The sequence below is a fragment of the Pseudophryne corroboree genome, chromosome 1, assembly GCF_028390025.1.
Source record: "Pseudophryne corroboree isolate aPseCor3 chromosome 1, aPseCor3.hap2, whole genome shotgun sequence".
NCBI classification, from domain to species: Eukaryota; Metazoa; Chordata; class Amphibia; order Anura; family Myobatrachidae; genus Pseudophryne; species Pseudophryne corroboree.
In genome coordinates, this window is record NC_086444.1 from 763,810,077 (window position 1) to 763,822,091 (window position 12,015).

The following is a 12,015-nucleotide window of genomic DNA, read 5'->3' on the forward strand; positions in this document are numbered from 1 at the left end:
TGAACTTTGTTAATACCCTTGTTAAGACACTTGATACACTTTGCAACAGTTAACATTATGGCGGTGTGGTACTGGTGGCATATAGGGCAGAATGGATGCAGAGCAATAGATTTTGGTGATAGGGAACTTGTCACTATTGTGATATACCTGAGTGTACTAGCAGGGGTGTGTGCGTACTTGTTTGTGGCATCCTCCCCCCTGCACTTGCTACACTCTGCTCCACCAACAATTCATGTGTATTGGAATGTGGGTGCTTTGGACAGAAATTATGCAAAGTAAGGGCAAATACTTACTATTGGTGCGCATGACAGGGGATCAGACTGGAGTGCCATGCCCACATCTGTGTTCTGGCCAGACACAGCATCCGCACTGGTGCTGTCTATGCTGTCATCAATCGGGATGTTGGAAGAGTCCAGATTGGGGTCGATGAGGTCCTCTGGGATTAGTAAGGGAGATGTTGGCCCACATTGGCTACTGCCCATGCTAGAATGATTCTCAGGAGCAACCACAAAGGGTGAGGGAGTGGCAGAGCTGGAGGATGAGAGGCTAATGGGGTCACTGAGCTCAGTGTGGCCAAAGACTGATGCACACTGGTTGTAAAAGATTCAGTCACACCTTGCAGCACCACTCTTGTTACGGTTGTGGATCCTGTTAAATTGCTCTTTGAGCCCTTTCAGCTTATTGACCACTTGCTGCTGGCTCCGGGTGATGCCCTAAGAGGCCAGGATCTTTGCTTTGTTGTGGTGGATCTGGGTATCTCTGACAGTGCCCATGATCTGGCGCTGGATCTCCTCTTTTCCTCTAATACTTAACAGCTCCCTCACCTGCTCATTGGACCAAGACATTGCAGGGGTTTATAATTCTGCTGGGGTTTGTTGTGCCACAGAGCTGTAATGTGTATCTGCCTCTGCGCTGTGTGATGGCTCTGCGGACCTCTGAAAAATGACATCACCAAAAAGCTCCCTAGCATATCCAATCAGCATGAGCAGAGGCAATCCGGGATGGAGAGACATGTCCCTGCACCTTTTACAATGGCCACTAACCCGGGATGATCCTGGAAACAACCCTGCTACATTGTAGGGTTGAAATGCCTAGACAGAAATCCCAGGATTTTTGGCTCAGGACCCGTTCACACCAGCAGGAATAATCCCGGGAATCTTGGCTAGTGTGAAAGGGGTATAAGTGACACCAGTGCCTTCCCATATTCACCCTGCAGATAAAATTATTAAATAGAATAAATGGGTGCCTCTTTCTTGATTGGATATGAATATACAAATATGCCAGTGAGTCAGTTACTCAGTTGATGTGAGCCTTTGTCAGTAGTAGGTTCCCAAATTGACATGGCCAGTGAATATCTGCCCCTGTCTGTTCCAGGAACAGAAAAAAAGAAGGGAGAATCAAAAGGCATATAGCAATAAAAGCAGGAGCAGAGCACAGTTAAAGAATAAAAATAAATAGAAGTCAAGAAAAAAGTTAATTATTATTATTATTATTATTATTATTATTGTTACTATACAGTTAAAAAAAGTCAGTGTATTTCTGTATGGATGTAATACCCAACATAGTAATGAGGAGGTCTGATGGCATATTATGGGCATGTTGATAATTCTTATGAATTATAAGTGTTGTTTGTATATATATATATATATATATATATATATATATATATATATATATATATATATATATATATGGGATGGGTTTAAATTGCCATCTGTCAGATTCCCTGCAGTCAGGATACTGACGCCAGAATCCTAACAGCCGACAATGCCGCCAGCCGGAATTCCAACGCAACAGGACTATTCCCACTCGAGGGCATCCACATAACTCTTAGAGTGGGAATAAATCCTGTGGCAAGCGTAGTGAGCCGCCAAGCCCACAAGGGAACTTATTGCATTCTGGCAGGCAGAATGCTGCTGTTGGGATATTGACAGAGGCATACCAAGATAATTCTACCAGCACTAGATATTTAACTGTCTCGGTGCCCTCCTAGGTCCCCATTATCCATAGGTCCAATATACAGAGATAACGATATAGGCGGCACATGGAAATAATTTGTGGATACATTGTTGTATACCTGCTGTATCCTGAAATTATTTCTGAGTGCCGCCTATATTGTTCTCTGTATATATATATATATATATATATATATATACACACTGTATGTATATATATATACATATATATATATATATACTGGATAGATAGATAGATAGATAGATAGATAGATAGATAGATAGATAGATAGATAGACTGATGTAGCCACGCTCATCATGGCTACATCTAGGGGAATTACCCTGACTGTGTGTGCATGTCTAAGACGCATGTGCGCCTTAGATGCACACGGGCCCCGCAGCAAAAGATGTGGCTATGCATGAGCACGCCTAGCTGCTCTGGAAGTGTACTTCCTGGCAGGATGTAGCCACAATGAGGGGCTACATCTGTTCAGATTACATCTGTATCGAAATGTTTCTTGGGGCTCATTCCGAGTTGATCGCACGTAGAAACTTTTTGCTGCTTGTGCGATCAACTAGACGCCACCTATGGGGGGTGTATTTTAGCATAGCAGGGCTGCGATTGCTTGTGCAGCCCTGCTATGCAAAAAAAGTTTTGTGCAGAACAATACTAGCCCTGTAGTTACTTACCCTGTGCGATGGATCCTGCGATGAAGGTCCCGGAATTGACGTCAGACAACCGCCCTCCAAATGCCTGGACACGCCTGCGTTTGGATCTCCTTGCCCGGAAAATGGTGAGTATCCAGCCCGGAACACTTCCTCACTGTCAATCTTCATACGATCGCGCTAGCGATCACTTTCTTCTTTCTTCTGGTCGTTGCCTGGCGACAACTGTTGCTGGGCAATGACGTGTGTGCACATTGTGGCCGCCATGCATGCGCATTTCTGACCCGTTCACACCGCAGCGATGAACCGCTGCATGCGAACGGGTCGGAATGACCCCCCTTATGTAGGACTAAAAGTTTGAAAGTTCAGCTGCTAGAATGGACCCATTGCCTATATTTGCTGTCATAAGTCTGCTGAGTGCCACCTCCATACTGAATCTGTATTTCCCTATATTGGACTTGGATGGCACTGAGGCACATAATGGTTTGTTATATCGAGGAGTCCCGGATCTGCTTTATAATATATATATATATATATATATATGTACAAACAAATATAAAACCACAGCACTCGCCACCCCAAAAGCGGGGTGCACTGTCTGCACTCACCACTCATAGGGTGGGGTGCATGTAGCCCATGGCCACCTACTTAAATATATACAAACAGAAAATTCAGCACTCACCATAGCAAACTCACTTATCCTCACAAAATAAATAAATAAATGATGGGGGTTTAGTTAGTGAATTGGCCAATACACGGAAGCCTGCAAACCGCTCGCAAAGGTACCCCATCTTCTTGCAGGTCCTACACTATCACAGAGTCTTAAAAATTAAAACCTGGCAACTGTATCACACATAATATAACTGCAAATATGCCCACTAGGTTTAATATGCACCTGCCACATACCTTATGGCTTTTAAAGGTACACGAGTCACCTGACACTGGCTGATAAATTACTAAGGGGCAGCTGACACAGGTTTAGAACAATTGAGATTACACAGGGGTGCATGAAAAAACTTGTGGCCACAGTTAATAAAAGTTAACCAAAGATTAACCCTGCAATATACAAACAAATATAAAACCACAGCACTCGCCACCCAGAAGCGGGGTGCAATGTCTGCACTCACCACTCATAGGGTAGGGTGCATGTAGCCCATGGCCACCTACTTAAATATATACAAACAGAAAATTCAGCACTCACCATAGAAAACTCACTTATCCTCACAACATCAATAAATCAATGATGGGGATTTAGTTAGTGAATTGGCCAATGCACTGAAGCCTTCAAAATGCTCGCCAAGGTACCCCACCTTCTTGCAGGTCCTACACTATCACAAAGTCTTAAAATTTAAAACCTAGCAACTATATCACACATAATATAACTGCAAATACATCTGTTCAGATTAATCTGTATCGAAATGTTTCTTAGGGGTCATTCCGAGTTGATCGCACGTAGCAACTTTTTGCTGCTTGCGCGATGAACTAGACGCAGCATATGGGGGTGTATTTTAGCATAGCAGGGCTGCGATTGCTTGTGCAGCCCTGCTATGCTAAAAAAGTTTTGTGCAGAACAAGACTAACCCTGCAGTTACTTACCCTGTGCTATGGATCCAGTGATGAAAGTCCCGGAATTGACGTCAGACAACCGCCCTCCAAACGCCTGGACACGCCTGCGTTCGGATCTTCATACCCGGAAAATGGTGAGTATCCACTCCGGAACACCTTCCCGCTGTCAATATTTTTGTGATCGCGCTAGCGTTCACTTTCATCTTCTTTCTGGTCGTTGCCCGGTGACGACTGTTGCTGGGCAGTGACGTGTGTGCACATTGCGGCCGCTGCGCATGTGTATTTCTGACACGTTCGCACCACAGCGATGAACCGCTGCATGCGAATGGGTGAGAATGACCCTCCTTATGTAGGACTAAAAGTTTGAAAGCTCTGCTGCTAGAATGGACCCATTGCCTATATTTGCTGTCATAAGTCTGCTGAGTGCCACCTCCACACTGAATCTGTATTTCCCTATATTGGACTTGGATGGCACTGGGGCACATGATGGTTTGTTAGATCCAGGAGTCCCGGATCTGCTTTATACTATATATATATATATATATATTTATATATATATACATACAAACAAATATAAAACCACAGCACTCGCCACCCCAGAAGCGGGGTGCAATGTCTGCATTCGCAACTCATAGCAGCCACTGGGGAGTGTAAATTAACCGTCCCAGGACCCCCCGTGTAGCTGGAGGCTGTCCCAGCTTTCAAAATGAAATCTGCGATGGTCACAATGTTTCGATGGTCATAATGTTTTGGATCACTGTTTCGATGTTTGAAAAAAAAATATTTTTATTTTTTTAACTAAAATCATTTTGGATAGGGTTAAATTCATGTTCTTCACCTAATTCCCTCATTAAAAAAATTACAATTTTGGAGTGTTTTTTTTTTTTTTAAATCATCAGTTAATTGGTTAAAAGTAGAGTACATCAGAGAATCTGCCTAATGCTTTTTTCTGCTCTAAAATAGAGTACATATGCCAGCATTCTGTTTGCCCCCAGACTTAAAGCTGACAGACAGATACTATTTCTACAATAAACAGTATAAGCTTTCATTTGGATTTAGTCTGGAATAAGATTCAGTTTCTATACTACAGCGTATTTTACAACATCAATAGACAAGTTGCTAGGGCTAGGTATGTTGATGTATGACATCTCATATTAGTAGCAGAGGTTTTTTGCTTGTTGTTTCTCTTACCTGCATTTGAATGCATTGTATACTGTAACATACTAGAACAATAGCATATTAACCACACATTAAATGTGTTTACATTTGATATGCACATTACAAGTATAAAAAAATGGTTTCTAACACTCCTGTGAGTGTCAGGGCTTGATAAGCTGTGCTCTTGGTCTGGCATTGGGGCCTAGAGTTGGAGAGGAAGCAGTATCTAGGGAGCTGGGCCACTTGAGGAAATTCCTGTGCACGAGTTGGTGCTGAGTTATTGTGGGTATACTTATCCCTTTCACACTGCACAAATAACCCAGTATATTGCTGGGTCGATGTGGGTTGATGTGCAGTGTAAAAGGGGTAAGTCCGCAATCCCTGGGTCACCTGTCCCAGTATTTTAATAATAAAGCAGGGTCACATCGGGTTATTACTGGGTCAGGTGCAGTGTGAATGGGTTGCCGGGTCAATGCGACCCATTCACAGTATATGCATGGGTGAAAGGGGTGTTAACCGGGTCTCACCCAGGAAGGACCCGTGTACAAACGGATAAAAGGGGAAGTCAATGGTGGTCTCCAGAGCGGTGATGGTTTGGCGGTAATGAGGCACTATCCCTATCTTACCCTTAACATTCGGTAGTCACCGCGGATATTCTGTACTCTGTGTTGGGAGCAGTGGTGCTTCAACTGGACATCAGGCTGGAATCAGTGGATCTGGATGCTGTGCTGGAAACAGCTGTACTGCATCTGGATACCGGGCTGATACAGGTGATTCTATATGCTGTACTGAGAACAGCAGTACTGCAACTGGACACTGGGTTAGTACCTTTGGTTCTGGATGCTGTGCTGGGAACAACAGTGCTGTGGTTGGACACTGGAATAGAAAAAGAGGTTCTGGGGCTTGAACGATGACTCACATTGAGAGGCCCAATGAGAGCACACTGGGGAGCACAAGACTTCTACTCAGACTGAGAAAATGAAAGACTTTCCACTGGCAACCCACCAGCATTTCAGGAAGTCTTTTATAGGGACTGCTGGCAGTGGATTGGCTGGTACTGACAGAGACCTAGAATCTGTATTCCCATTGGTGGTTCAGCAGTGCCAGAAGATGGTGGCGACCTGTAATTGTAGTTGGTGGGACCCCACACGTGGAGAATGCCGGAACCAGCCACACACGCAAAGTGCAGATAACAGTGAATTAGCTCAGGAGAGGCTGCTGCATACATCAGACAGTGGATCCCTGGAAGATGGGAGTAAAGACCCAACAGCATCCAAATGGGTAAGTAGCGAGGACTGAGTCTGAGGTCTCCAGAGGGCTTTTTGACACAAAGCAATTAATGTATTTAGAATAAAAATGGGAATTATACATAAAACTCCAGTTAATGCAGCCTACATTATGGGAGTTTCAGAACTATACTGTGTTTGTGACTGTCAATCAGAGTTGTGCAGTTCAGTTTTCTAATATATGAACACAACCAAACTTAGAGGTTACAAGTCAAAGTGAGTCCCAGTTCAGATTAACTTTGGGATTCCAAGTTGAATTAAGTTTTGGATCGGGTCTGTTGATAGTTAAAAATCGAAGTCAGGGTTTGGATTGTATGTCAACAGATCCAAATTACATGATTTTAGCTGTTGTTATTGATTTTTATCTATTTATATATCAATGTTTATTAATTTTAAAGGCATGTACAACCAAACCAAAACTGAATCTGAACCAAAAACACTTTAGAGTGGTTTTGCCAAGACAAAACACATGATAAATTAGAACCAAAACACAGGGTCCTAGCACATCTCTAGTGCCTATGTGATTATATTGCATCCTACAGTAAATCTTTATTGATAGTAAAGTACATGGATCAATCAGTTTGATTTAAATATCTGTGAATGATTAATTTTAAAAATGTGCTTACTTGGTGTCTTTATTCATTTGGACATGGATAAAAAGTATTAAAACTATTGTCCAAAATCTAATAAATAATACTTTTTGTTCTCAGTAATGTCTATACTTCACTTCAGGGATATTTTAAATATTTTCAGAATTTACGTGTGTATAAAACAGATTAGTATGATATATTTGTTTGATGTAGAAAAACAAACTTTGCTTTTTTTTGTTATGTTTTTTTTAAATCTATGCTATTCATCGCCTTGACAGATGTTCCCTGTAGGATACAATTACCTTCTTTCTTCAGCAAAGTATAGCCCAAATCCTTGGCAGCTACTCGCTTGTCATTTTTCTATCCTATTAATCTTTCATAGTCTTTAAAGGTCTTGATCTAGTGTGTCTATAATCTAGCTTAGCCCTGGGAACATGTTGAAGGCTATGTTTACATTGGTGGTACCATGATGAATACTATTTGTAATGTTCCTTTTAAAATTTGACAAAATTGTACTTTATTAGTCAAACCAGTTTAAAAAAAGAACAAAAGGCACCTGCTGTAGCCGTATGTGAGACATTATTCTACAAAAACGAATAAGAAAATGCTACTCTAGAAAAAAATGCATGTATGATGGCTATGGACCTTATTCAGCATGGATAGCAAAACTGCTAAAAAGCATTTGCTACGATCAAAAAGTTGCCGCCCAGAAAGGATGAAAATAAAAGCCCATTGCATGCATTGCAATTGCATCGTAATGCGCAATGTGATCCCATAACCAGTCGCAAAAGCAGGAACAGCAAACAGTTTGTCCATCTACACCAGGCAAAGTCATCCACAATTCTGCTAATGCGATAGGATTGAAGTGGTCACCACTGACATCAGAGACCCTACCAAAAAATGTCTTGGCACGCCTGAGCTTTGATAAACACACCCACAAAATGCCATGTTTCCTTCCATAAATGCTGGCTTCCTGTCAATCAAAATGTGATTGCTTTGAAGCACAATGCATTCACAGAATAAATTGCAAATCGTGGATGTGCATATGCCATGCAAATGTTGTATTCACAGTCATTTGATAATTGGATGAATTGCATTTTCTCAACTTTGTGACTCGTGCTGAATAAGGTCCTATATTCTGAAAAATATATTGCATTAACTTATTATTACAGCATTTATTTATGTATTTATTTATTTATTTATTTATTTTGTGTGGGGTGGTCTAATGTGAAAAGGGAATTCAGATATTTCATGTGTAATAATAAATGTACAAAAAATGTTATGCTTTAAATATTGTGGTAAGTTTTCTAAAATTTTGTCAAAACATCCAGAGTCTTCTGGGAATTCAACATAAAAATTATCCCACTCTTTTTTAAGTTGTATGCTATGTATGCTCCACCCACCCAATCCCCCAACAAAACAATGAAAAAAGAGCACTAATAAAAATCACTGGTTCCATTTTTTCAACTGTGCTAAAAGAGCAAAATAAGCTTAGAGGTTCAAATAGACAGTTATTCTTTATTTTGCAATTGTTATATTCTATCCTCTTTACTTGTCATGTGTTTGCAAGCATTATCATAACTCAGCAGAGGTTGTCTATGTATAATTATTATAAATCTAGGGATATGCGCTGGACCATACCTGGATGCCAAACTGCCATGACTGGCTTTGGATTTGGATTTGTTTTTTTCTTCTTCAAAAATTGACAAAGAAAGGTATAATCACTTACAGTAACTTGGGCCTTTCTTGTTTCTAGAGTAGTTTTAACCTTGATAACATTATTTTCCAGTCACTTCAACTCAATTTTGATCACCTCACAGCTAACCATACTGTTTTCAGCAATATTGGCCAAAGGCTGGCTGACTAAACTGCATAATACAGTATGGGTTGGATACAGTGTGGGATACCGGACAGGTTGGATACAGTGTGGGATACAGTACAGGTCAGATACAGTGTGGGATATACTACTGGTTGGAAACAGTGAGGGTCATAAACAGTGCAGGTTGGATACAGTGTGGGTGGTTGGATACAGTGCGGGATACACTGCGGGTTGGATACATTGCCCTATACACTATGAGTCGCATACAGTGTGGGTTGGATACTGTGTGGGTCAGATACAGTTTGGGTTGGATACAGTGCTGGATACACATTGCTGGTTGGATACAGTGCAGGATACAGTTCGGGAAGGATACAGTGCTGAATACATTGCTGGTTGGATTCAGTGCAGGTTGGATACAGTGCGGGTTGGATACAGTGTGGCATTGATATGGTGTAGGATACAGTGTGGGTCAAATACAATGCAGTATACAGTGCTGGGCAGATACACCAATAGTGCACTTACTGTGACAGGTGATGTCAATGGTGTCCTCAGTGCAGGAGTGTCTGCAGTGCAGGGGTACTGGCAGTGTCCTCAGTATGATGTTGCCAGCGGTGTCTGTACTGCTGGGGTGCTGGTGGTGTCAGCAGTGACGGTGATGTTCTCAGTGCAGGGGTGCCAGCAGTGCAGGCAGTGGTGTCATTAGCATGATGCGGGCTGCCATTAAAGTCTATGAGGACACGCTGATTGATGAGAGCCGTGACAGATGGCTCTCATAGCCAATCAGCAGTCAGCCCATTGACATAATGGGTCTTTTGAAATTGGTGCCCAAGCCGAAACCATGAGATCCGGCCCCCGGCTCGACTGCATCGGATCCCGGAAGTTTGGAGCAGTTTGGATTTCTTAAAATCCGGACCGCTCATCTCCATATAAAACACAAATAACATTGTAGTAAGAAAAAATATATTTAGTTAGATTTCTTATTAAGAACAACTAAACTGTCAGAAGGTGCTGGAAAAAGTGGGTGATAGGATGAGATGGAGGCAAACACAAATCCAACTACCGTAGATGCCATATGGTTAGACTTGTTAGTGTGTTTTTTCTATTGCTGTATTACTTAAATCTTCTGTATTAGATGCATTGTTGTTTATGTCTATAAAGCTCCTTTAGTCTTGTTGGAGAAAGAGCACTATATATATAAAATGATGATGATTATTATTATTATTATTATTATTATTTCTAGTACATTTTGACACCCACTGCAGCTTCAAATGTTTTCTTCCTGGAGTAAATTGTCAGACAATGCATTGTTCTGATACAAAGTCAATCCAATCTGCAAATCAATCCAATTAGATATTTTATTTTCTTCGAAAATCTGAATCATGTCTTTTTGTTCTTTTTTTAATTCAATAATCACATGCTATGAATGCGTAATCTTTGTAACTCTCTACAATGACCTAAATTACTACCTGTGCTGCCTAGAACAAAATACAGTCCTTTTAACATGAATTAAGTTTTATGCATGTGGTCACTGTGTGTAAATGACAAAAAAGGAATACAAAGCATTAGTGCATCCTGACACAGCATTCCAATTGCTCTTCTTACGACTGGCTACACTCAGCTGCAGTGTCATCCTAGATCTGCTTTATTTTAGATGTATTACGTATAGTCAGAGACATTTATTATGGTACAAGGACTAAAAAGCTTTTCTTACTGAATAAGGTACAAAAAGACCTATTATACCTGACACATTATATAGCATCAGTTGTCAAACCTGCAGAAGCAACAACTGTACAGCGCTCATATGAGAACAAATTTCATGAGTTATTTATGTTTATGGGCAACAATTTATAACCATGAATGTCTTATTTTTCTCTCACTGCAACACACTTTTGTTTTGACATTACAGAAAACTGCCATGGCAGGTGTTTAAAGTTGTCTTTTTACCCTCGCTATCACCCACAATTTTTTCTTTTGCAGGGGCTATTTTTGACGAGTCTGCTAGGAGAGACTATGAAGTATTTCGTATGGCAGTGGACGACCTCAATTTGAATGAAGACATTTTACAGACTGAAAAAATTACATTTACGGAGAAATTTGTTGATGGTAGTAATCCTTTTGTGGCTGTCCAGGAAGGTAGGGTGTGGTTGATTTTTATTTACATTTAATTACAGTTATCATTTGGCACAGCTTGTAAATTTGAATTGTTTAATGTAGAGGTCACAAACAGACTCTTTTGGAATGCTTCATAAATGTACATTTAGTTTTATTCATTTTAAAATGTATGAATAAGTTGAAAAATGGATGTTTTAACTGTCGTACATTGTATAGATCAATAATTATGTTGAAGAAATGGAAGTAACAGACACACAGCATTTGAGCTCTGACACTTTTTATAATAGTTATCAGGTTTATCAGGTTATCAGTTATCAGGTTTATTTAAAAACCTAAATTAAAAATAAAATGTGGTATATTATCTGTTATATGTAAACATACTTAACTATGGTTATAATTGATTGTTGTTGTTTAGAGTTATATGGTGTATTCCTGTAAACCTGTCCTTTAGCAATCAAAGCATTAGAACCTTTAGGTAATAGTCAAATGCAAACATTTCAAATATCAACAGAAATGTGTACAGGTTCTGGAATAATTGATTTTACTTGATCCACTGAAAAAAACCATTGCAACAACTTTTTCCTGGCTATGTGAAAAGGGTTTGTGTTTTAATTTTTGTCTACCCCTCCCAACACCTTCCTAGTCACTTATAGCTGCAAAAATGTTAAACTCACATGATCTTACTTACTGCCTGAAGCATAGAGATAGCTCATAGTACTGGATGACTAAATTCATCCATAGTGAATAAGTAGATCTCTGAGGAAACAAATTATGAACTAACTGAAGTGGATTCTATTTCACTACACTAGAAATTAGCATGTTCTACTGCAGGGTACCGGGATGGCTCCCATAGATGTTCCACC

The 12,015-nt window shown here is 40.5% G+C and overlaps 1 protein-coding gene across 2 annotated transcripts in view; it reads left to right on the forward strand.

Annotated features, from left to right (window-relative positions):
- GRID2 (glutamate ionotropic receptor delta type subunit 2) overlaps positions 1–12,015 on the forward strand; it is a 1,619,892-nt gene that overhangs the window by 221,382 nt on the left and 1,386,495 nt on the right. For both annotated transcript variants that reach the window (XR_010176066.1, XM_063917339.1), the window contains exon 2: positions 11,018–11,173. Coding sequence is in view for 1 of the 2 variants with exons in the window: in XM_063917339.1 (XP_063773409.1) it covers positions 11,018–11,173 (156 nt within the window). In the remaining variant the exon portion in view is untranslated. The remainder of the gene's footprint in view (positions 1–11,017; positions 11,174–12,015) is intronic.